Source organism: Taeniopygia guttata, chromosome 19 (assembly GCF_048771995.1).
Source record: "Taeniopygia guttata chromosome 19, bTaeGut7.mat, whole genome shotgun sequence".
Taxonomy (NCBI): Eukaryota; Metazoa; Chordata; class Aves; order Passeriformes; family Estrildidae; genus Taeniopygia; species Taeniopygia guttata.
In genome coordinates, this window is record NC_133044.1 from 7,955,910 (window position 1) to 7,983,582 (window position 27,673).

General features: G+C 39.3%; 1 protein-coding gene across 5 annotated transcripts in view; it reads right to left on the bottom strand.

Moving 5' to 3' along the window:
• GTF2I (general transcription factor IIi) overlaps positions 1 to 27,673 on the bottom strand; it is an 87,197-nt gene that overhangs the window by 27,882 nt on the left and 31,642 nt on the right. For all 5 annotated transcript variants that reach the window (XM_030287842.4, XM_072916789.1, XM_072916790.1 and 2 more), the window contains 15 exons: positions 26,306 to 26,350; positions 24,476 to 24,607; positions 23,411 to 23,473; positions 22,188 to 22,292; positions 18,398 to 18,460; positions 16,914 to 17,036; positions 14,845 to 14,907; positions 13,651 to 13,755; positions 12,997 to 13,059; positions 11,198 to 11,383; positions 8,875 to 8,937; positions 7,087 to 7,191; positions 2,871 to 2,933; positions 1,091 to 1,195; positions 431 to 493 (listed from right to left, as the gene is read on the bottom strand). In XM_030287842.4, the coding sequence (XP_030143702.4) occupies positions 431 to 493; positions 1,091 to 1,195; positions 2,871 to 2,933; positions 7,087 to 7,191; positions 8,875 to 8,937; positions 11,198 to 11,383; positions 12,997 to 13,059; positions 13,651 to 13,755; positions 14,845 to 14,907; positions 16,914 to 17,036; positions 18,398 to 18,460; positions 22,188 to 22,292; positions 23,411 to 23,473; positions 24,476 to 24,607; positions 26,306 to 26,350 (1,347 nt within the window). The remainder of the gene's footprint in view (positions 1 to 430; positions 494 to 1,090; positions 1,196 to 2,870; positions 2,934 to 7,086; positions 7,192 to 8,874; positions 8,938 to 11,197; positions 11,384 to 12,996; positions 13,060 to 13,650; positions 13,756 to 14,844; positions 14,908 to 16,913; positions 17,037 to 18,397; positions 18,461 to 22,187; positions 22,293 to 23,410; positions 23,474 to 24,475; positions 24,608 to 26,305; positions 26,351 to 27,673) is intronic.

The following is a 27,673-nucleotide window of genomic DNA, read 5'->3' on the forward strand; positions in this document are numbered from 1 at the left end:
AATTGCCACCTGCAACACTGCCTTTCTGTTCTGGTACCATTCTGCCCAGAAGCATTTGTTAACTACAAATGTTACATATAACTACAGGTGTTTATAAAGCAATGTGTTCTCCAGAAGGAAGGAATGTTATAACATCTTCTCCGTTCAATGACTATTTTTCATTACCAGAACTCAAAGAAGTCACAAAAGATACAAATTGCTGTCAGGCATCATTTCAAAACCAGCCCACCAAATCCAATATGCTTCAGCATATTGTGGTTTCCTAATACATCTGTACCAGTTTCGTTTACCAAGCAGTTCACAACCAAAACTACACTCAACACCAACATACAAGTCACTTCATTCAGAGCCAAGTAATACAGGCTCTGAAAAATACAATTTAGATAGGAAAAAAAGCAGCCAACTGAAATCAAATATGTGGGGTACTGACCTTCACTAGAGAGTTCAGCCTCAGAAACCTCACTTGCTTCTGAGGAGTCATGCTGGGAAGAATCTGAAAGAGAATGACAGGACTGCTCCATGATTGACATGGAAAACATTTTCAACAAAACACTCCATGCCCTTGCAAGGTAGAACCTTACCCTGCAAGGCAAAGCCTTACAAAGGGAAAACTGTTTTCAGAACTTCAGGGGCTGCTTTCTAAACCATCACATATAAAACATAATCCTGAGTGCACAGAACCTTATATACGTAGACAGATGAATGAGTCCCTAAACCAAACCAAACCAAACCAAACCACAGAATAATGGAGAGGTACACAAATAATCCAAGGTGAAGCATCTTTAACCAGACTAAATTGAACCACATGGATGCATTCCTGTGGAGAACCAAACAGAAGGGATCAGGAAAGGACACAACCAAAAGATCCCAATTTCCTGTGCCTCTAATTTCGTCATCACGTCAAATAACAAAAAACAAGAGTGGTAGTCTATGATGATGATTATACTGCTGCAATTCATCTACGCAGAGAGTCCATGGCTCTTAAAGGAAGGCTTCCACTAACATGATTCATACCTGCAGCACGAAATTACAGAAAATCTTCTCATAAAACAAAGCAGAGTGACAAAATCATCTTGAACTTTCATCTTACCAGAATTGAACTCTTCTGCATTTCTCCTCTGACTATTGGCCTCTTCATTAACCGACTGGGTGCGCCTCCGTCTCTTGCTACGGTGTACATATGGCTGGTCAGTATCTAAAAGAAATCAAAGAAAAATCACTTGGGCTTTTGTGCAGGGAATCAATGTAAAGCACTGGAACAGCCTTGAATTTCAAAAATCTAACAAGAATCAGGAATTGTGCTTATGAGGGCACCAAATTTTGCGACCATTAACTTACATAAGTAACTTCAGAAAGCTCCTGATCTTACCTGTGAAGGAACAACTTGTTACTTCAAAAGGGCCTGTGCAAAGCACAAGACAGCAAAAAACAAAACTGCTTCTGGACTTCCTAAGGAAAACAACATTGGCTTCTGAAACAGGACTGGGCATCGCATGATTGGAAAACGACCATGCACCAGCAAAAGGAATTACAGAATAAATTGTGCAGATAGGGACTACCTTTGTTATCTAACTGGAAGTAATATCATTCCATAGCAGAGCTCAAAAGACGGTACATAGGTTTTCTCTTGAAGACCTCAAATGTTGTAAACTCACTTCCAAAGCAGTGTAAAGCCAATTAAAATCATCAAACAGATCAACTTGACCTTAATCACACACAAGTGTACACACAGGAGAACAGAAAACCTAGCAATGTGTCAGTGAGTTGCTACTCAACAAGTCACTTCCCAATCCACCCCTACCTTCCCTAAACTAATGTGCTTTTTAGACTGCCCAATTAACAATACCTCCAAACCCAGAGAGAACAAATGGTTAGAGCAGACAAAACTAATTTCACATGCAGGAAAACATGCGCCCATGTCACCAAGGGTATGGTTTACTTAGCAAGAGTAAGATCACATATTGACAAATCTTGTACTTATACAGTTCTCTTATACTCTGTCACAGAAAACCTTCACAGAGCACTTTTACTTTTGTGGTGAAGCAGAACTTAAGGACTTGTCTAATATAAACTTTCAGTTGAAATAACGTTGGAGTTATTTATAAGATGCATTGTAATACAGTGAAAGTAATGCCAGAAGTGTCCACACTGTCCTATATGCCCTGCCTACTTCTAAATTGCTGATTGGCTGCTCCTAATCTAATTCCACAAGCAAGCACTGAAAAAGCCAATCTCAGCAGTGTTTTAAAGCACTTACAGGACACCCATTCACAAATACAAGAAACACAGCTCACCTCCTACCAACATCCTAGCATGAGGACAGCAGGAACACTGCTCTGCAGCTTTAGAGCCATTTCAATGACAAAGGGAGCTGGTCAGTGCAAAGGCTTGGATCCCAGAGTTACCAGTATTAGACAGACACCTTGAGGCTCCACTTACACCACCTGCAACACTGCCTTTCTGTTCTGGTACCATTCTGCCCAGAAGCATTTGGTAACTACAAATGTTACATATTACTACAGCATGTTTATAAAGCAATGTTTTCTCCAGAAGGAAGGAATGTTATAACATCTTCTCCGTTCAATGACTATTTTTCATTAATAACACTAGAAGAAGAAGTCACAAAAGATACAAATTGCTGTCAGGCATCATTTCAAAACCAGCCCAGCAAGTCCAATATGCATCAGTATACTGTGGTTTTCTAATACATGTCCACCAGGTTCATTTACCAAGCAGTGCACAATCCAAACTACACTCAACACCAACACACAATTCTCTTCATTCAGAGCCAAGTAATACAGCCTTTGGAAAACACTTCCTGGACAGAAAACTGCCCAAATAACCTGAAATTAAGGACCCACAGTACTGACCTTCAAGCGTGACCTCAACCTCAGGATTCTCACTTGTTTCTGACATGTCATGCCGGGAGGTCTCTGAAAGAAAATAAACAGGACTGCTCAATGATGGACATGAATAAGATTTGCAACCAAACACTCCATGCCCCTGCATCTAAACCACCTTTGTCAAAGAAACCCCTTGCACTCACAGCATGCAACAAAAACAGAACTAAACAGATTTTACCGTGAGCCTTTGAGCAATTCCAGACAAAGTCAAAGAGATGAAGATTACACTTGTTAAACTGCACATGCTACACTGCAGAGTTGCTGCTATGACTGAAGGGAACTCCATTTTCTTGGCTTTCTAGGGTGAATACAATCATAAGTATTTTCCCCTCTCTTACCCACGATTACTCGAAATATAAACAAAGGCTGCCTGTCCACACAGATTAGCTGTTTTTTTTATCAGCTCTACACACTCATGGTTGCTGTGCCATCAGGAGTTCCACAACAGGCTGCAAGGCCAACAATCAAACAGGGGAGGGAAATTCATGATCACAATGCTTTTGTTGGGGCAGAGTGCACCAACAAGACAAGCAGGATTAGCCAATCAACACTCAGTGTGAGTAAGAGAAATTTATACTTAACTGCACTACAGTTAAACAAAGTGAAGCTAATTGTACCAGGAACTCTATCCAAATTAAGCAGCAGTGCAACTCTATCCAAATTAAGCAGCAGTGCATGAAGGAACAGATTTTAGTTATTCTGGCAGAGTAAAGCTGCACTTGTGCATTTTGAAGAGCATCTTCTGGCAGATCTCTGTAAGCTGGGGTATGGTATCACTTTGGGAGCAAGTCTGAAGGAATCTTTATTTCAAAGGTTTCTCTTCACATGATGTGTGTGGTGTAGAGCAGAAATTCTCAATTGCAGTACATTTCAACTATGTCAAATACATCAACCAGTTCATGGAAATCAGTATCATGTTTTGTCTAATTTCAAGGCAGTGCTAGGCACATAACTAGCAAATGCTAAGTACTACTAAAGAAAGAATTAGGAGTTGTTTTACTAAAAGGAACATAAAGTAAAGTCATAAATAAGCCTGTCACATCAACTGATTACTTAGAAAAATCTTGAGAGAATTAAAAAAGATTCTAGCAATTAAAAATATACAGCTTTTTTCAACATCTAAGAATAGACATGACACTGGAAGATGACCCATCTAGTCTAGCAACAAATTCCTGACAAACACTCATGGTTAAGAGACTTGTGCAAAAAACTCAAAGCAAATAGCAGCAAAGTTCTGGAAGAAAACTCCCAGATGGGACGTTTCTCATTAAGACACATTAAACCAATGGTGTTAAGCATTTAATTAAGTTTTGTTTTAACAACATATCTTCATCACTAGGTCTCCTCTGATATTCAGTAAACTGACACAGCTCTGACCTAAAAAGCCTTCTTCACAGTGCTAAATTCTGTCATTCACAAGCTCTGGCTCCAGTTTCTCAAACACGATTTTGCTCCTTTCAAAACAATTTCTTCTGACACACATAACCTCAACTTTCTGATTGCTGAATTCTAATCACACCGTGCTGCCCACTCATCCAATCTCATTAAGACCACATCAGGCACCTTCATCAACTACAGCACACCTGGGAGATTTCAGGCACTCCATAGTTTTGTCACTTCTCTTTTCACCATCTTGCCAAGGTTGCCAGAGGGGAAAAAACAGTAAAAACCCCCAGGGTCATATAACAAAATAAACCAAATCTAAAGGTGTTCTTTGAGGGAAACAATCACTTGTGCAAATCTGTATCACTGCCTGTAGCTTACAGACAAAATTACAAAATTCTGGAAGAGCTTTAAATGCCTCTTCTCTGTATTTCTTTACTAATACACAGATTAATCCCAAGACTACAAATTTCAAACACTGCCACTGATTCACCCGTCTCACTCCTTTTTGTGGGGATCGGCAATAAATAATTTCATTTTTCAGAATCCAGACAAGGCTGCCTACTCTGTATGCCTAAACCATAAATGAAATTTAAATTTGATTGTTACCTGCAGTTTTCAGCCACTGCCTCAAGATCCTTTCATAAATGCCAGCCTTTATGAATAACAGATTTATTCTATTTTGTTGTATATAGGTACAACCTCACAAAGGGAAAACTTTATAAAATCATGCCTCATGCCTCCTACTTTGGCTAAGCAGAAAAGGACTATGGGAAAGTGACTCAGCTGAATTAGAGATAGAAAACATATTATGCAAACACAGTGTGTTCACATCGTGGTGTAAGGTGGTTGGTTGAATTATGATTCCTATGATTTAAAAGGATGTAACAAATAACCAGCTAACTGCTTTAAAAGCCCAGGATTTTACAATAAAGTGGCTCAGCTGTGCACTTGCCTGGGGGCCCTGCATCACTTCGGGCCCTCATCTCACACTATCCAGTAAAACCACCTGCAACTTTCCGCACTTCTCTTACAGAATATTGTGAAAAAGAACTGATCTCAGAAAAAGCTGTATTACAAAGCCTTACTCTGACTCAAAGAGACACACTCAGCATCTGAAGCTATAAAATTCTAGTCAAAACCAAGGCACAGTCAGAATCTCCATCACTTTCTATCACACTTCCCGTTCCCCACACTCACTCTTCACAGTCACATATAAAGCACATGGCATTTGGACATGGTACTTGGTGCTATAGACAAGTAGAGGTGTTAGGGCATAGGTTGGACTTGATGATCTTAGAGGTCACTTCCAACCTCATTATTCTGTGACTATGCTGAAGAAAACAAACTACCTACATTTCTCTCCTCCAATGAGTTCAATTAATCGTGCAGCCCCCACAAGCAACGAACTTCATTCTCCTTAATCAGGATAATCGCTGCTGAATTTCATGTAATGGTACCCCATAGCTATGGTGATACCTACCTTCCATCAAAACTAATGGCATTTGAAAGAAGAACATTGCTGCCAGCAAAACCTGCCTTGCAAAGCACACAACTCAGGCTGGAGAGCCACGTGCTCAGAGCAAAGCCACTGGCACAATGATGAGCTACAGTAACAATGCAGCGATCCCTGGATGCAGGGAAGAGATGATGATGTCTGGCTCCAGATCAGAAAGCTGAATGACAGCTTTATTAAAACTATACTATATTACATTCATATACTATTTAAAGAGATACCACACTATTATACATACTTCTTACTTCCCTGTCTAACTAACAAACCTGTGACTCTCTGCTTAGAGCCTGAGACACAGCTGGATCTGATTGGTCATGGAACCCAAACAACCTTCACCAGGATCCAACCCAGCAATCACTGCAGGTAAACAATCTCCATACCACATCCCACATGGGGAAAACAAAGGAGCAGGGATAAAGATTGTTTTCTCTTCTACACTCTGTGCTTCTCCTGAGAGACAGAATTATTTCTCTCTGTCCAGAGAATGTGAATGTCACAATGTGCTTTTCACATCCTGCCAAACCTTTGGTGCTTGTCACAAATGCCCTTCATGACTTAAAATAATGAAGACTACCATCACAATTTGCTTATACCAAGCCCCAGAATGGTGTGATTTGGGAGATTAAAAGCAAAACAAAAGTCAGAAAACCCAACACGGTGGTAATATGAAAACAGAATGTTTGGATAAGATGTACAATTTCAATTAGGGGACATATTTCCAAATATTTATATGAAAAACTATCCAGTGATGGCAATTTGTAAGCAAAAATACACATCTATAATGACATAAGTTTATTTCCAAATCTCTTCCTTTGCTGCTATCAGCACTCTGGGGGCTGCTTTCTAAAACATCAAGTGAAAAACATATTCCTGAGTGCACAAAACCTTATAAAATTAGACAGATGAATGGGTCCCTAAATCAAACCAAACCACAGAATAATGGAGAGGCACAGAAATAATCCAAGGTGAAGCATCTTTAACCAGACTAAATTGAAGCACATGGATGCCTTCCTGTGGAGAACCAAACAGAAGGGATCAGGAAAGGACACAACCAAAAGATCCCAATTCCCTGTGCCTCTAATTTCGTCATCATGTCAAATAACAAAAAACAAAAGTGGTAGTCTATGATGATGATTATACTGTTGCAATTCATCTACGCAGAGAGTCCATGGCTCTTAAAGGAAGGCTTCCACTAACATGGTTCATACCTGCAGCACGAAATTACAGAAAATCTTCTCATAAAACAAAGCAGAGTGACAAAATCATCTTGAACTTTCATCTTACCAGAATTGAACTCTTCTGCATTTCTCCTCTGACTATTGGCCTCTTCATTAACCGACTGGGTGCGCCTCCGTCTCGTGTTACTGTACACATAGGTATGGTCAGTATCTAAAAGAAATCGAAGAGATATAATTTGGGTTTATGTCCAGGGAATTAATGTACAGTACTGGAACAGCCTTGCATTGCAAAAAATCTAACAATAAGGAATTGTGATTATGAGGGCACCAAATTTTGTGACCATTAACTTACATAAGTAACTTCAGAAAGCTCCTGATCTTACCTGTGAAGGAACAACTTGTTCCTTCAAAAGGGCCTGTGCAAAGCACAAGACAGCAAAAAACAAAACTGCTTCTGGACTTCCTAAGGAAAACAACATTGGCTTCTGAAACAGGACTGGGCATTGCATGATGGGAAAACGACCATGCACCAGCAAAAGGAATCACAGAAAAAATTGTGCAGATAGGGACTACCTTTGTTATCTAACTGGAAGAAATATCATTCCATAGTAGATCTCAAAGAAAGAACCTATGTTTTGTCTTGAAGAGCTCAAATGTTCTAAAACCACATTTAAACCAGTGTAAAACCAATAAAATTCATCAAACTGGTCAACTCTGCCTTAAACACACACAACTGGACAGGAAGGAGAACAGCAAAACTAGCAATGTGTCAGAGAGCTGCTACTAAGCCTGTCACTTCCAAACCCACCTTGATGTTCCTTGAGCTAATGAGCTTTTCAGACTGCCAATTAACAATACCTCAAACCCAGAGAGAACAAATGGTTAGAGCAGACAAAGAAAACTAATTTCACATGCAGAAAAACATGTAGCCATGTTACAAAGGATATGGTTTACTTAGCAAGAATAATATCACATATTGACAAATCTTGTACTTATACAGTTCTCTTATACTCTGTCACAGAAAACCTTTGCAGAGCACTTTTACTTTTGGGGTAAAGGTCTTTAAGTCATTAAGCAGAACTTAATGACTCTTCTCATATACATTATTCTGTTGAGGTAACATTGGAATTGCTTCCATGCTGCATTGTAATACAATGAAAGTAATGCCAGAAGTATCCACCCTGTCCTATATGCCCTGCCTACTTCTAAATTGCTGGATGGCTACTCTTAATCTAGTTCCACAAGCAAGCACTGAAAAAGCCAATCTCAGCAGTGTTTAAAAGCACTTACAGGACACTCATTCACAAATACAAGAAACACAGCTCACCTCCTACCAACATCCTAGCATGAGGACAGCAGGAACACTGCTCTGCAGCTTTAGAGCCATTTCAATGACAAAAGGCGCTTGTCAGTACAAAGGTTTGGGTCTCAGAGTTACCAGTATTAGACAGACACCTTGAGGCTCCAATTGCCACCTGCAGCTCTGCCTTTATGTTGTGGTACCATTCTGCCCAGAAGCATTTGGTAACTACAAATGTTACATATTACTACAGCATGTTTATAAAGCACTGTGTCCTCTAGAATGGAGGAATATTATAACATCTTGTCCCCTCAATGACTATTTTTCATTAATAACACTCGAAGAAGTCACAAAAGATGCAAATTGCTGTCAGGCATCATTTCATTACCAGACCACCAAGTCCAATATGCATCAGCATACTGTGGTTTTCTAATACCTGTCCACCAGGTTTGTTTACAAATGCACAATCCAAACTACACTCAACACCAACACACAATTCTCTTCATTCAGAGCCAAGTAATGCAGCCCTTGGAAAACACTTCCTGGACAGAAAACTGCCCAAAAAACCTGAAATTAAGGACCCATAGTACTGACCTTCGAGCGTGACCTCAACCTCAGGATTCTCACTTGTTTCTGACATGTCATGCCAGGAAGTCTCTGAAAGAAAATAAGCAGGACTGCTCAATGATGTACATGGACAAGATTTTCAATAAAACACTCCATGCCCTTGCATCTAAACCACCTTTGTCAAAGAAACCCCTTGCATTCACAGCATGCATAAAAACTAACTAAACAGATTTTACCATGAGCCTTTGATGTCTGGCTCCAGTTCAGCAATTCCAGACAAAGTCAAGGAAGGGAAGATTACACTTGCTAAACTCTATCTACTGGATCACCTCAATTGCAGTACATTTGAACTATGTCAAATACATCATCCAGTTCATGGAAATCAGTATCATGTTTTGTCTAATTTCAAGGCAGTGCTGGGCACAGAACTAGCAAATGCTAAGTACTACAAAAGACAGATTTAGGAGTTGTTTTACTAGAAATGAACATAAAGTATAGTTGTAAAAAAGCCTGTCACATCAACTGATCACCTAGAAAAATTTTGAGAGAATTAAATAAGATTGAAAATATTAAAATTATACAGCATTTTTTGAAATTTAAGAATAGCCACAAAACTCGAAGATGGTACAACTCGTCTAACACTAGACTAACACTCATACTTAAGGGACTTATGCACAAAACTCCTAGCAGATAGCAGCCAAGTTCTGGAAGAAAACTCCCAGATGGGACATTTCTCATTAAGACACATTAAACCAATTCTGTTAAGCACTGAGGCAATATTGTTTAACAACATATCATCATCATTAGGTCTCTTATCGTCATGGATGAACACACATCGCCTACGTAAGCCTTCCTCACTCTTCTAAATTCTGTCATTCACAAGCTCTGGCTCCAGTTTCTCAAACATGATTTTGTTCCCTTCAAAACAATTTCTTCTGACACACATAACCTCCACTTTCTGATTGCTGAATTCCAATCACACCGTGCTGCCCACTCATCCAATCTCATTACGACCACACCAGGCACCTTCATCAACTACAGCAAACCTGGGGGATTCCAGGCACTCCATAGTTTTGTCGCTTCCCTTTTCACCATCTTGCCAAGGTTACCAGAGGGGAAAAAATAGTGAAAACTCCCAGGGACATATAACAAAATAAACCAAATCTATAGGTTTTCTTTGATGGAAACAACCACTTGTGCAAATCTGCATTACTGGCTGTAGCCTAGAGACCAACTTCTGGAAGAGCCAGGTCTGCATGGCTATAACTCCTTCGGATTTCTAGGCTCTCAGTACAGCTACTTTTCTGTTAGGTCCACATTTGTCTTCCTGAACCACCTCACTATCACGTTGGGGTCACCAGATGTCGGAGTCAAGATGGCCGTAACACAAAGAGTAACGCCATACAATTTCAGAAGGCTTTAAGCTTTAGCCCTTTCTTGTTCCACAGTACTTTTTATACCTTTTTATCTCATATGCATTACACCTGTGTGCCATCTGCATCCTTTTATGACTGGTACGCCTTGGCACTCCTTGCCTCGGTGCTTTCAATACTGCTCACCTGCTTTTAAAAGCTGTAGCCCACTGGGGTTGAGGCTCAGCCACAGCCCCACTCCCAATTACCATAAACTGTGTAACTACACAGAATGATGAGATTTGGGAGATTAAAAGCAAAACAAAACAAATATAAAAAAAGCTAACGTGGGGAAAATATGAAAAGACAAAGGCTGGAGAGGATGTGTAATTTCAATTAGGCTACATATTTAAACATATTTCTGTGAAAAAATATCCAAGTGTGTTAATTTATCCTCACAAAGAACACTCCACATCTCAAATGCTGTAACTGTATTTCCACACCTGTTTCTCCACTGCCATCAGAACTCTAGTAGCTGTCTTTAAAAATATCAACTAAAAAACATATTCCTGAGTGCACAGAACATTATAAAAGCAGACTGATTAATGTGTACATAAGCCAAATAATACCAAAGCAAACCACAGAATAAAAGAGAGGTGCAGAATCACAAAAAATACCAGGTAAAGCATCTCTAACCAGCCTAAACTGAAGTGCATGGATGCATTTATATGGAGAACCCAACAGAAGAGATGAATGAAAGAAAAAAACCAGAAAATCCAAACTTGTGGTGCATCTATCTAAGTCGTCACGTCAAACAAGAAAATACAAAAGTGGTAGCCTATGATGATGATTATATGGCAGCAATTCCCCTACAAAGAACCCTGCGCGCTTAAATGAAGGTTTGCAATAACTTGTCTCACTCATGCAGCAAAAAACTACCCAAAACATTTTCATAAAACAAAAAAAGGAGATAAAATGATCTAGAAATTTTGTATTACCAGAACTGAATTCCATTTCTTTTTTGCTCTCAATATCTGCAGATTCATTTGCCAAACTGTTGCTCTTCAGTTGCTTGTCAGGTGGTAGGTAGTTATCATCATCATCTTTAAGAAACAATAAAAAACCCCCTGTTTTTTTGTCCATGGAACTTGCATGCAGAACAGGAACCGCCTTGAATTTTGAAACTAAAACAGAAATAAGGAATTGTGCTTATGAGGGCAATAAATTTTGCAAAAACTTACTTACATGACTAATTTCAGAAAGCTCCTAATCTTACCTGTGAAGGAACAACTTGTTCCTTCAAAAGAGCCTGTGCAAAGCACAAGACAGCAAAAAACAAAACTGCTTCTGGACTTCCTAAGGAAAACAACATTGGCTTCTGAAACAGGACTGGGAATCGCATGATGGGAAAACGACCATGCACCAGCAAAAGGAATCACAGTATAAATTGTGCAGATAGGGACTACCTTTGTTATCTAACTGGAAGTAATATCATTCCATCGTAGATCTCAAAGAAAGAACCTTTTTCTTGAAGAGCTCAAACGTTCTAAGCCCACTTTTTAAACGAGTGTAAAACCAGTGAGTGACAACGGAATTCATCAAACAGGTCAACTCTGTCTTGAACACACACAAGTGGAAAGGCAGGAGAACACCAAAACCAGCAATGTGCCAGAGAGCTGCTACTCAGCCTGACACTTCCAAACCCACCCCTACCTTCCTTGAGCTAATGAGCTTTTTAGACTGCCCAATTAATAATACCTCCAAACCCAGAGAGAACAAATGGTTAGAGCAGACAAAGAAAACTAATTTTACATGCAGAAAAACATGTACCCATGTTACAAAGGATATGGTTTACTTAGCAAGAATAATATCACATACTGACAAATCTTGTACCTATACAATTCTCTTGTACTCTGTCACAGAAAGCCTTCACAGAGCACTTTTACTTTTGGGGTAAAGGCCTTCACATACAAACAAAACTTAATGACTCATCTCATATAAAGTATTCTGTTGAGGTAACATCAGAATTATTTCCATGTTGAATTGTAATACAATGAAAGTAATGCCAGAAGTGTCCACACTGTCCTATATGCCCTGCCTACTTCTAAATTGCTGATTGGCTGTTCCTAATCTAATTCCACAAGCAAGCACTGAAAAAGCCAATCTCAGCAGGGTTTTAAAGCACTTACAGGACACCCATTCACAAATACAAGAAACACAGCTCACCTCCTACCAACATCCTAGCATGAGGATAGCAGGGACACTGCTCTGCAGCTTTAGAGCCATTTCAATGACAAAGGGAGCTGGTCAGTGCAAAGGCTTGGATCTCAGAGTTACCAATATTAGACAGACACCTTGAGGCTCCACTTACACCACCTGCAACACTGCCTTTCTGTTCTGGTACCATTCTGCCCAGAAGTATTTGTTCACTACAAATGTTGCATATAACTAGAGGGTGTTTATAAAGCAATGTGTTCTCCAGAATGAAGGAATGCTATACCATCCTATTGGTTCAATAAATGTTTTACATTGACAGCACTTGAAAACTATGCAAATGATACAAATGTCTGTCAGGCACCACTTCAAAACCAGGCCACCAAGCCCAATATGCTTCAGTATATTGCAGTTTCCTAATACGTCTCTACCAGGTTTGTTTATCAAGCAGTGCACAATCCAAACTACATTCAACACCAGCACAAATTTTCTTCATTCATTGCCAAGTATTCCAGGCTTTGGAAAAAAGAATTTAGATAGAAAAATGTCCAACCAACTGAAATCAGTGACATGGGGAACTGACCTTCGACAGTGACCTCAGCCTCAGGATTCTCACTTGTTTCTGTCATGTCATGCCGGGAGGTCTCTGAAAGAAAATAAACAGGACTGCTCAATGAAAGACATGGATAAGATTTGACACCAAACACTCCATGCCCCTGCATCTAAACCAACACTCTCAAGTAAGCCTGCTGCACTCACACCATGCAAGAGAAATAGAAGCAAAGATATGCTACCATGAGCCTTTGAGCAATTCCAGACAAAGTCAAAGAGATTAAGATTACACTTGCTAAACTGCACATGCTACACTGCAGAGTTGCTGCTATGACTGAAGAGAATTCCATCGTCTTGGCTTTCTAGGGTTAATACAATCATAAGTATTTTCCCCTCTCTTACACAGGATTACTAAAAATATAAATAAAGGTTGCCTGTAACCAACGATTAAGGGTTTTTTTTACCATTGCTACATACTCATGGTTGACATGACATCAAGAATTCCAGAACAGGCTGCAGGGGTAGTCTATAATGATGATTGCACTGCTGCAATTAAACTACAAAGAGACCAGGGCTCTTATTGAATGCTTGCAAAAACTTGTCTCACTCCTGCAGCACAAAATAACCCAAAACCTTTTCATAAAACAAAGGAAGGAGATAAAATATTCTAGAAATTTGATCTTACCGCAATTGAACTCTTCTGCGTTTCTTCTCTCAGCACTAGCATTGTCATTTGCCGAATCAGTGGTCCTCTGTCTCTTGTCAGAGGGCATGTAGTCATCCTCATCAGCTATAGAAACAATAAAAAAAACCCCTTTTTTTTTATCCAAGAAACTCGAGTGCAGCACTGGATCCCCATGAATTTCAAAACTAAAATAGAATTTAGGAACTCTGCTTAGCAGGACAACACATTTTACAAAAATACAAAAATAACTTCAGAAAGCGCCTGTCCTTACCTGTGAAGAAACAACTTGCTCCTTCAAAAGGGCCTGTGCAAAGCACAAGACAGCAAAAAACAAAACTGCTTATAGACTTCCTAAGGAAAACAACATTGGCTTCTGAAACAGGACTGGGCATCGCATGATGGGAAAACGACCACGCACCAGCAAAAGGAATCACAGAATAAATTGTGCAGATAGGGACTACCTTTGTTATCTAACTGGAAGTAATATCATTCCATAGCAGATCTCAAAAGACAGTACCTATGTTTTATCTTGAAGGGCTCAGATTTTCTAAACCCACTTTCAAACCAGTGTAAAACCAATGGGTGCTGAAGAACTACATCAAACTGGTCAACTCTGCCTTAAACATACACAAGTGGAAAGGCAGAAGAACAGCAGGAACACTGTTTTGCAGCTTTAGAGCCATTTCAATGACAAAGGGAGCTGGTCAGTGCAAAGGCTTGGATCTCAGAGTTGCCAACATAACACAGACACCTTGAGGCTCCACTTACACCATCTGCAACACTGCCTTTCTGTTCTGGTACTGATCTGCCCAGAAGCATTTGTTAGCTACAAATGCTACATATAACTACAGGTGTTTATATAGCAATGTGTTCTCATGAAGGAAGGAATATTACAACATCTTCTTGGTTCAATGAATATTTTACATTGAATACACTTGAAAATTATGCAGAAGATACAAATTGCTGTCAGGCATCATTTTAAAATCAGCCCACCAAGTCCAATATGCATCACTATATTGTGGTTTCCTAATATGTCTCTACCAGGTTCGTTTACCAAGCAGTGCACACACCAAACCACAGTCAACACCAACACATAACTATCTTCATTCAGATCTAAGTTATGCAATTAGTGGAAAACACATTGCGGATAGAAAAATGCCTCACAAATTGAAAGCAATGACCTGGGGAACTGACCTTCCACAGTGACCTCAACCTCAGGATTCTCAATTATTTCTGACATGTCATGCCGGGAGGAATCTGAAAGAGAAAGACAGGACTGCTCAATGATGCACATGGACAAGATATCCAACCAAGCACTCCATGCCCTGGCATCTAAACTAACACAGTCACAGAAGCCCCTTGCATTCACAGCATGGTACAGTTCAGAAGCATAGATATGCTACCATAAGCCTTTGAGCAATTCCAGACAAAGGCAAGGAAATGGAGATTTACACTTGTTAAACTGCACATGCTACATTGCAGAGTTGCTGCTATGATTGAAGGGAATTCCATCGTTTTGGCTTTCTAGGGAAAATACAATCATAAGTCACCCTCCCTCTGTAACCCAGTATTACTGAAAATATAAACAAAGGCTGTCTTTCTCCACAAATAATGAAATGCTTTTACCATCTCTACACATTCATGGTTACTGTGCTATGATGATTTCCACAAAAGGCTGCAGGGCCAACAATCAAAAAGGGAAGGGAATTTCATGATCACAATGCTTTTGTTGGGGCAGAGTGCATCACCAAGACATGTAGGATTAGCCAATAAACACTCAGTGTGAAAAAGAGCAATTTATACTTAACTGCACTACAATTAAACAAAGTGAAGGTAATTGTAACAGAAACTTTATCAAAACTTCATTATCCATAACCTGCAGAATCGCTGCTGATTTTAAGGAATGGTACCCCTAACTATGGTGATACCTACCTTCCATCAAAACTAATGGCATTTGAAAGAAGAACATTGCTGCCAGCAAAATCTGCCTTGCAAAGCACACAACTCAGGCTGGAGAGCCACGTGCTCAGAGCAAAGCCACTGGCACAATGATGAGCTACAGTAACAATGCAGCGATCCCTGGATGCAGGGAAGAGATGATGATGTCTGGCTCCAGATCAGAAAGCTGAATGACAGCTTTATTAAAACTATACTATATTACATTCATATACTATTTAAAGAGATACCACACTATTATACATACTTACTTCTTACTTCCCTGGCTAACTAACAAACCTGTGACTCTCTGCTGAGAGCCTGAGACACAGCTGGATCTGATTGGTCATGGAACCCAAACAACCTTCACCAGAATCCAACCCAGCAATCACTGCAGGTAAACAATCTCCATACCACATCCCACATGGGGAAAAAAAAGGAGCAGGGATAAAGATTGTTTTCTCTTCTTCACTCTGTGTGTCTCCTGAGAGACAGAATTGTGTCTCTCTGTCCAGAGAATGTGAATGTCACAATGTGCTTTTCACATCCTGCCAAACCTTGGGTGCTTGTCACAAATGCCCTTCATGACTTAAAATAATGAAGACTACCATCACAATTTGCTTATACCAAGCCCCAGAGTGGTGTGATTTGGGAGATTAAAAGCAAAACAAAACAAAAGTCAGAAAAGCCAACGTGGTGGAAATATGAAGAGAGGATTTTTGGAGAAGATGTACTATTTCAATAGGTGACATCTTTCCAAATATTTATATCAAAAATATCCAATGATATTATTATAGTTATAAGAAACACTTCACATCTCAAATGCTCTGACTGTATTTGCACATCTTTTCCTTAACTGCTATCAGAATGTGGGTGGTTGCCTTCAAAAATATCAAGTAAGAAAACATATTCCAGAGTGCACAGAACCTTATAAAAGCAGACTGAGTAACGTGTCCATGAGCCAAATAAACCACAGAATAAAAAAGAGGTAAAGGACCACAAAAAATACCAGGTGAAGCATCTTTAACCAGACTAAATTGAAGTGCATGGATGCATTTCTACAGAGAACCCAACAGAAGGCATTAGGAAAGAACACAACAAAAAGATTTCAACATGCTCTGCATCTAATTCCATCTTCAAGTCAAATAACAAAATAGAACAGTGGGAGCTTATCGTGATAATTATACTGCTACAATTCCCCAACAAAGAGCCCAAGGCCCTTAAATGAAGGCTTGCACCAACGTGTCTCACTCCTGCAGCAAGAAATTTCCCACAACTTTTAATAAAACAAAGCATGGAGATAAAATAATCTTGAACTTTCATCTTACCAGATTTCAAATATTTTGCATTTCTTCTCCTGTTATTGGCAATTTCCTTAGTTGACCGGGTGTTCTTGGTTCTCCTTCTCTTTCTCTTGCTAGAGGGCAGGTACTCATCATCATCATCATCATCTAAAAGAAACAATTAAAAAAACAAAAAAGGTGTTTTGCCTATGGAAGTCATGTGCAGCACTGGAACTGCCATGAATTTCAAAACTAAAACAGAATTAAGGAACTCTGCTTAGCAGGGCAACAAATTTTGCCACCATTAACTTACATTAAGTAACTTCAGAAAGCTCCTGATCTTACCTGTGAAGGAACAACTTGTTCCTTCAAAAGGGCCTGTGCAAAGCACAAGACAGCAAAAAACAAAACTGCTTCTAGACTTCCTAAAGAGAACAACATTGGCTTCTGAAACAGGACTGGGCATCACATGATGGGAAAACAACCATGCACCAGCAAAAGGAATCACAGAATAAATTGTGCAGATATGGACTACCTTTGTTATCTTACTGGAAGAAATGTCATTCCATAGTAGATCTCAAAGAAAGAACCTATGTTTTGTCTTGAAGAGCTCAAATGTTCTAAACCCACTTCCAAACCAGTGTAAAACCAATGGATGCTAAAGAACTACATCAAACTGATCAAATCTGCCTTAAGCACACACAGGTGAACAGGAAGGAGAACAGCAAAACCAGAAATGTGCCAGAGAGCTGCTACTCAGCCTGACACTTCCAAACCCACTCCTACCTTCCTTGAGCTAATGAGTTTTTTAGACTGCCCAATTAACAATGCCTCCAAACTCAGAGAGAACAAATGGTTAGAGCAGACAAAGAAAACTAATTTCACATGCAGAAAAACATGTACCCATGCCACCAAGCAAGAGTACCTATGTATACTTAGCAAGAAGACTATCACATATTGACAAATCTTGTACCTCTACAGTTCCCTTATACTCTGTCACAGAAAAACTGTGCAGAGCCCTTTTACTTCTGTGGTAATGGCCTTCACATGCAAGCAGAACTTAATGACTCTAATCATATAAACTTTTCTGTTGAAGTAATGTCAGAGTTATTACCATGCTGCATTGTAAAATGGTGAAAGTAATGCCAGAAGTGTCCACGCTGTCCTATATGCCCTGCCTACATTCTAAATTGCTGATTGGCTGTTCCTAATCTAATTCCACAAGCAAGCACTGAAAAAGCCAATCTCAGCAGTGTTTTAAAGCACTTACAGGACACTCATTCACAAATACAAGAAACACAGCTCACCTCCTACCAACATCCTAGCATGAGGACAGCAGGGACACTGCTTAGCAGCTTCAGAAATGTTTATATACATGAAAGGGAGTTGGTCAGTGCAAAGGTTTGGGTCTCATAGTTACCACCGGCACAAAATTCTCTTAATTCACTGCCAAGTAAGGCAGCCTTTGGAAAACACATCATGGATAGAAAAATGCCAAAAAATCAAAATCAATGACCTGTGCAACTGACCTTGACTAGTGATTTCAGCCTCAGAATCGTCACTTGCTTCTGATGAGTCATGCTGGGAGGAATCTGAAAGGGAAGAACAGGACTGCTCAATAATTGTAAAGATTTTCAATTAAACACTCCATGCCCCTGCATCTAAACCACATTTGTCAAAGAAACCCCTTGCATTCACAGCATGCATCAAAAATAGAAACATAGATATGCTACCATGAGCCTTTGAGCAATTCCAGACAAAGTCAAAGAGATTAAGATTACACTTGCTAAACTGCACATGCTACACTGCAGAGTTGCTGCTATGACTGAAGGGAATTCCATTGTCTTGGCTTTCTAGGGTTAATACAATCATAAGTATTTTCCCCTCTCTTACCCACGATTACTCAAAATATAAACAAAGGCTGCCTGTCCACACAGATTAGCTGTTTTTTTACCAGCTCTACACACTCATGGTTGCTGTGCCATCAGGAGTTCCACAACAGGCTGCAAGGCCAACAATCAAACAGGGGAGGGAAATTCATGATCACAATGCTTTTGTTGGGGCAGAGTGCACCAACAAGACAAGCAGGATTAGCCAATCAACACTCAGCGTGAGAAAGAGCAATTTATACTTAACTGCACTACAGTTAAACAAAGTGAAGCTAAGTGTACCAGGAGCTCTATCCAAATTAAGGAGCAGTGCATGAAGGAACAGATTTTAGTTATTCTGGCAGAGTAAAGCTGAAGAGCATCTTCTTTCAGATCTCTGTAAGCTGGGGTATGGTATCACTTTGGGAGCAAGTCTGAAGGCATCTTTATTTCAAAGGCTTCTCTTCACATGATGTGTGTGGTGTAGAGCTGAAATCCAGCTCTATCTACTGGGACACCTCAATTGCAGTACATTTGAACTATGTCAAATACATCATCCAGTTCATGGAAATCAGTATCATGTTTTGTCTAATGTCAAGGCAGTGCTGGGCACAGAACTAGCAAATGCTAAGTACTACCAAAGAAAAAATTAGGAGTTGTTATACTAGACATGAACAGAAAATACAGTCATAAAAAAGCCAGTCACATGAACTGATCACTTAGAATCTGTTTGAGAGAAATCAATATGATTTAAAAATTTTAAAATATACTGCATTTTTGGAAATTTTGAGACTGGAAGATGGTACAACTAGTCTAGTACCAAATCCCTGACAAACACTCATAGTTATGGGACTTGTGCAAAAAATTCATACCAGATAGCAGCCAATTTCTGGAAGAAAACTCCTAGATGCGACATTTATCATTAAGACACATTAAACCAATGGTGTTAAGCATTTAATTAAGTTTTGTTTTAACAACATATCTTTATCACTAGGTCTCTTCTCTTCTTGACTAAACACGTAGCTCCTACTTAAGAAGCCTTCTTCACAGTGCTAAATTCTGTCATTCACAAGCTCTGGCTCCAGTTTCTCAAACATGATTTTCCTCCCTTAAAACAATTTCTTCTGACACACATAACCTCTACTTTCCAACTGCTGAATTCTAATCACACCGTGCTGCCCACTCACCCAATCTCATTACGACCACACCAGGCACCTTTATCAGCTACAGCAACCCTGGGGGATTCCAGGCACTCCATAGTTTTGTCACTTCCCTTTTCACCATCTTGCCAAGGTTACCAAAGGGAAAAACAGTGAAAACCCCCAGTGACATATAACAACAGTCAGAATCTCAGCACTTCCTATCACATATCCCCTTCCTCACACTCTGTCCTCACCATCAGGTATAAAGCACTATATATGGCATTATGGTGATTAAAACAAACTACCTATATTTCTCTCCTCCAATGAGTTCAGGTCATACTGCAGCCAGAACGAGCAGTGAACTTCATTCTCTTTAATCAGGAGAATTACTGCTGAATTTCACGTATTGGTACCACTAACTATGGTGATACCTACCTTCCAAGCAAAACTTATGGCATTTGAAAGAAGGAGCACTGCTGCTAGCAAAACCTGGCTTGAAAAACAGGCTGGAGAGCCACGCGCTCAGAGGGAAGCCAGCCGGACAATGATGTGCTTTTCACATCCTGCCAAACCACTACACCTTGGGTGACAAGCACCTTACAAATGCCCTTCGTGACTTAAAATATGACAACTCCCAACACCATTTGCTTATAGCAAGCCCTGGCATGACTTAGGAGTGTTGGGGGGGATAGGTATTTTTTCTTTCTCAAAGAATTTTCTTCCTATATGTTGCCAGGGAAATGACAAATAGACAGCAGTCAAGAGAGAAAATAGGTGGCTGATTGCCTTAGCATACTTCTGGAATGTTTATGGGGGGAGGAAGGGGAAGCTGGGTTGTTTTGACAGTCTCTTAGCTGGGTGTGGGCATGTTGCTGATGTTGCTGTGTTTATTTCTTTCATCTTGTTACACAGATATAGACAGACAAATACATAGATTGATATAGATATATACATATGTGAAAAATGCAACTCACTTCCAAAAATTTAGAAAGATTTATTAAAACCTCATCAAAACCACAACAGAAGACTGAATGGAGAAAATATTTTGGCGCTGGGAGCAGAGGATCTTTCCCACCGTGTGCTCACCCACAAAATGGAGGTTTTGCCTCTTAACCCTTTAGCCCCTCACAAAGTTCTCATGGAGTTAATTGACTCCTTCGCTGTACAGTGGAGGAGATCGCTCCCTTAAATCTTGACTGGGGTTCAGCTGTTGCCATGGTAACGAGCCGACCCTCCCAAATATCCCAAACCCAGAGCACCCCTGATAACAACACAAGGGGGGTAAAACGTACCTATAAATCTGTAAAACTTCTCTTAACATATATATATGATATTTGCCTTTTACTTGTGAGTCAATCATAGCATTACGTATCTATAACACACAGACTAGTAAAAAACAATTATTCATTTTCCTCCTCCTTTGCAGGGAAGCCATGTATTTCAATACCAAAAAAATTTTGGATGAAGGAGGTCATCTTTCCATTCCAGGGAGGGCCCCTCCTTCCTTGGAACACTACTCTGTTTTAAAGCAATGAAAGGAGATGAAAAGTAAAACTAAACAAATATCAGAAAAACCAACTAGGTGAAAATAGGAAAAGAGAATGCTTGGAGATGATGTACAATTTCAATGAGGCAACATCTTCCAAATATTTCCATTAAAAAATATCCATCTATGTTAATTATTCTCACAAAAAACAACTCACATCTTAAATGCTTTAATTGCATTTCCACACCTGTTCCCGTACTGCCATCAGAACTCTGGAGGCTGCCTTCAATAATATAAAGTAAAAACCATATTCCTGACTGCACAGAACATTATAAAAGTAGACAAATTAATGTGTCCATAAGCCAAATCAAACCAAAGCAAACCACAGAATAAAGGAGAGGTACAGAATCACAAAAAATACCAGGTGAAGCATCTTTAACCAGGCTAAACTGAAGGTTATCAATGCATTTCTATGGAAAACCCAACAGAAGGGCTCACAAAAGAGCATAACCAGAAGATCCCAACTTTCTATCTGTCTATTTATGTCATCATGTCAAATAACAAAAACCAACAGCGGTAGCCTATGATGATGATTACACTGCTGCAATACATCTACACAGAGCCCATGATTCTTAAACAAAATTCCCAAAATGCTGTATATGGTTTTTTTTTTAGCTTCTCTAATTCTCTCAAAAACGTTCTAAACAATCAGTTAATGTGAGAGTTATTTTTGCAACTGCACTGTTTTTTTCTGCAGCAAAAAATCACGCAAAACCTTTTCATAAAACAAAGGAGATAAAATAATCTTGAATTTTCATCTTACCAGAATTGAACTCTTCTGCATTTCTTCTACCAGTATTGGCCGCTTCAGTAGCCGACTTGGAGCTCTTCAGTCTCTTGTCAGGCGGTACGTAGTCATCATCATCTTCTTTAAGAAACAAAAAAAAGAAAAAAAATGGTATTTTGACCAAGGAACTTGTGTGCAACACTGGAACTGCCTTAAATTTAAAAACTAAAACACAATTAAGGAACTCTGCTTATTAAAAAAACCTAATTTCACATGCAGAAAAATATGCACGCATGTCAACAAAGGGTATGGTTTACTTAGCAAGAATAATATCACATATTGACAAATCTTGTACCTATACAGTTCTCTTATGCTCTGTCACAGAAAACCTGTGCAGAGCACTTTTACTTTTGGGGTAAAGGCCTTCACATGCAAGCAGAACTTAATGACTCTAATCATATAAACTTTTCTGTTGAATTAATGTTGGAGTTATTTCCACGCTGCATTGTAAAAAGGTGAAAGTAATACCAGAAGTGTCCACTCTGTCCTATATGCCCTGCCTATTTTCTAAATTGCTGATTGGCTGCTCCTAATCTAATTCCACAAGCAAGCACTGAAAAAGCCAATCTCAGCAGTGTTTTAAAGCACTCACAGGACACCCATTCACAAATACAAGAAACACAGCTCACCTCCTACCAACATCCTAGCATGAGGACAGCAGGGACACTGCTCTGCAGCTTTAGAGCCATTTCAATGACAAAGGGAGCTGGTCAGTGCAAAGGTTTGGATCTCAGAGTTACCAATATTAGACAGACACCTTGAGGCTCCAATTGCCACCTGCAGCTCTGCCTTTCTGTTCTGGTACCATTCTGCCCAGAAGCATTTTTTAACTACAAATGTTACATTAACTACAGGTGTTTATAAAGCAATGTGTTTTCCATAAGGAAGGAATCTTATAACATTTTGTCCGTTCAGCGACTATTTTTCATTAACAACACTTGAAAAATGCACAAAATATACAAATTGCTGTCAGGCATCATTTCATTACCAGCTCACCAAGTCCAATATGCATCACTATATATTGTAGTTTTCTAATATTGCTCCACCTGATTAGTTTACCAAGCAGTGCACAATCCAAACTACACTCAACAACAGCACACAATTCTCTTCATTCAGAGCCAAGTAATGCAGTTTTTGGAAAATACATTTTGGATAGAAAAATGCACAACCAACTGAAATTCAGGACTCGTGGTACTGACCTTCAAGGGTGACCTCAACCTCAGGTTTCTCACTTGTTTCTGACATGTCATGGTGGGAGGACTCTGAAAGGGAAAAAAAGGACTGCTCAATGATGGACACGGACATGATTTTCAACCAAATATTCCATGCCTTTACATCTAAACCATATAGGCAAAACCTTATAAAACAAGGCCTTGTTACACATGTAAAATCATGGCTGAGGCCTGTTACTTCAGCTATGCAAAAAAGGACTATGGGAAAGTGACACAGCTGCACTGGAGGCAGAAAAACAAGTTATCTAACCATGACATGCTCACATTGTGGTTTAGAGTGGTTGGTTGAATTATATCTATTATACTAAAATGGAATGTAACAGATAATGGGCTACTGCTTAAAAAAGGCCTGTTTTTTGCAATGAACGACTCTCCTTTGCACCTGCCTGGGGACTCAACATCACTCTGCTCGGTACATTTTATCCTCACAAAAAACATTACACATCTCAAATGCTCTAAATGTGTTTCCACAACTGTTCTTTCAATACCATCAGCACTCTGGTGGCTGCCTTAAAAATATCAAGTAAAAAATATATTCCTGACTGCACAGAACCTATAAAAGTAGACAGATTAATGTGTCCACAAATTAAACCAAACCAAACCACAGAATAAAGGAGAGGTACAGAACCACAAAAGAATCCCAGGTGAAGCATCTTTAAGCAGACTAAACTGAAGAGCGTGGATGTGTTTCTGTGGAGAACCCAACAGAAGGGATGATAAAAGAACACAACCAGAAAATCCTAACTTCCTCTGCATTTATTTATGTCATCATATCAAATAAGAAACAAAAAACAGGGTAGCTGATTGATCATGACAATACTGCTGTAATACATCTACACAAAGCCCATAAACCTTAAATGAAATTCCAAATATTTTTTTTTTTTGCTAAATTCTGTCAAAAATGTTTTAAGTCATCAGTTGATGTGACTGATTTTATGCAACGAAAATGAACTTTTTGGCATCACAAAATGAGCCAAAGCTTTTTCATAAAACACAGCAGAGACACAAAATTATCTTGAAGTTTCATCTTACCAAAATTGAATTCTTGTGCATTTCTTCCTCTAGCATTGCCAGCTTCAGCAGTCAAACTGGGGCTCCTCTGGCTCCCTTCAGGGGGTTGGTACTCGTCACCATCATTATAATCATCACCATCATCAACATCATCTTTAAAAGGAAAGAAAAAAAAAACTAGTTTGATGTCCAGGAAACTTGTGTGCAGCCCTGAACTGCTTTGAATTTGAAAACTAAAACAGAATTAAGGAACTCTGCTTAGCAGGGCAACAAATTCCGCAACCATTAAATTACATAAGTAACTTCAGAAAGCTCCTGTTCTTACCTGTGAAGGAACAACTTGTTCCTTCAAAAGGGCCTGTGCAAAGCACAAGACAGCAAAAAACAAAACTGCTTCTAGACTTCCTAAGGAAAACAACATTGGCTTCTGAAACAGGACTGGGCATCGCATGATGGGAAAACGACCATGCACCAGCAAAAGGAATTACAGCATAAATTGTGCAGATATGGACTACCTTTGTTATCTAACTGGAAGAAATATCATTCCATAGTAGATCTCAAAAGACACCACCCATGTTTTGTCTTGAAGAGCTCAAATGTTCTAAACCCACTTCCAAACCAGTGTAAAACCAATGGTTGCTAAAGAACTACATCAAACTGGTCAAATCTGCCTTAAACACACACAGGTGAACAGGAAGGAGAACAGCAAAACAAGCAAAGTGTCAGAGAGCTGCTACTCAGCCTGACACTTCCAAACCCACCCCTACCTTCCTTGAGCTAATGAGTTTTTTAGACTGCCCAATTAACAATGCCTCCAAACTCAGAGAGAACAAATGGTCAGAGCAGAAAAAGAAAACTAATTTCACATGCAGAAAAACATGTACCCATGTTACAAAGGCTATGGTTTACTTAGCAAGAAGACTATCACATATTGACAAATCTTGTACCTATACAGTTCTCTTATACTGTCACAGAAAGCCTTCACAGAGCACTTTTACTTCTGTGGTAATGGCCGTCATATGTAGGCAGAACTTAATGACTCTAATCATATAAACTTTTCCTTTGAGGTAACATTGGAGCTATTCCCATGTTGCATTGTAATACAATGAAAGTAATGTCAGAAGTGTCTACTCAGCTCCAAATGCCCTGCCTACATTCTAAATTGCTGATTGGCTGTTCCTAATCTAATTCCACAAGCAAGCACTGAAAAAGCCAATCTCAGCAGTGTTTTAAAGCACTTAGAGGACACCCATTCACAAATACAAGAAACACAGCTCACCTCCTACCAACATCCTAGCATGAGGACAGAAGGGACACTGCTCTGCAGCTTTAGAGCCATTTCAATGACAAAGGGAGCTGGTCAGTGCAAAGGCTTGTGTCTCAGAGTTACCAATATTAGACAGACACCTTGAGGCTCAAATTGCCACCTGCAACACTGCCTTTCTGTTCTGGTACCATTCTGCCCAGAAGCATTTGTTAACTACAAATGTTGCATATAACTACAGGGTGTTAATAAAGCAATGTGTTTTCCAGAAGGAAGGAATGTTATAACATCTTCTCCATTCAGTCAGTATTCTTCATTAACAACACTTGAAAATTATTTAAAATATACAAATTGCTTTCAGGCATCATTTCAAAACCAGCCCAGCAAGTCCAATATGCATCAGTATACTGTGGTTTTCTAATACATGTCCACCAGGTTTGTTTACCAAGCAGTGCACAATCCAAACTACACTCAACACCAACACACGATTCTCTTCATTCAAGTAATGCAATCTCTGGAAAACACTTTGGACAGAAAAATGCCTGAAATCAATGACCTGGGGAACCGACCTGCATTATCAAACTCACCCTCAGAATCCTCACTTGTTTCTGATGAGTTAGGTTGGGCGGACTCTGTAAGGGAAAAACAGGACTGCTCAATGGTGGGCATGGACAAGATTTTCAACCAAACAATCCATGCCCCGGCATCTAAATCACCTTTGCCAAAGAAACCCCTTGCATTCACAGCATGCAACAAAAATAGAAGCATAGATATGCTACCATGAGCCTTTGAGCATATCCAGACAAAGTCAAGGAAGGGAAGATTACACTTGCTACACTGCACATGCTACACTGCAGAGTTGCTGCTATGACTGAAGAGAATTCCATCGTCTTGGCTTTCTCGGGTGAATACAATCATAAGTATTTTCCCCTCTCTTACCCACAATTACTCGAAATATAAACAAAGGCTGCCTGTCCACACAGATTAGCTGTTTTTTTACCAGCTCTACACACTCATGGTTGTTGTGCCATCAGGAGTTCCACAACAGGCTGCAAGGCCAACAATCAAACAGGGGAGGGAAATTCATGATCACAATGCTTTTGTTGGGGCAGAGTGCACCAACAAGACAAGCAGGATTAGCCAATCAACACTCAGTGTGAGTAAGAGCAATTTATACTTAACTGCACTACAGTTAAACAAAGTGAAGCTAATTGTACCAGGAACTCTATCCAAATTAAGCAGCAGTGCATGAAGGAACAGATTTTAGTTATTCTGGCAGAGTAAAGCTGCACTTGTGCATTTTGAAGTGTATTTTCCTTTAGATCTCTCTATGCTTGAGTTATACCACACTGATTGTTTCTTTACAGATATAAAATAAGATAGCGCAGTAAAAATACATAAGAAATTTTTAACAATTTTTAATCCTTACTATTTAAAGTAAGGATTTTTACAGGAGAAATTTCAGAATTATTTTGTTAATGTGAACAACACTCAGAAGGTTGTTTTCTCATCTTAGAAATTCATGGTAGCAGGAACATTCTGACCTTACCACTAACACTACTGCAGTGTTAAATGCAGGGTAATATTTTCTAGTCTTTGCAAATGGGCAAACTCATATTTTTAATGAAAACTCTAAACAGTTGAAAAAAATGGCACCATTTTTTTGTAAAGGCATTTCAGCTATTACAGAGTTTCTGTAAGTTACTGTTTTGACTAACACAGACTTTTTATTTATTTATGTGCTCATTCACCTCACACTGAACTGAAAAACATAGTTAAGTTGCACTCACAACTTATAAAGCAGAGTTTTATTAAACTTTATAAGCCATTATGAAACAGACTGAATTTTCTGGGAAACATAGTAATTTACACAAACAACCAGCGCTTTAGAGTGATCAACTTGATGCTCATCTTTGAATTTAAAAAAGGAAGAAATTAAGTTCCTGTCTACATGT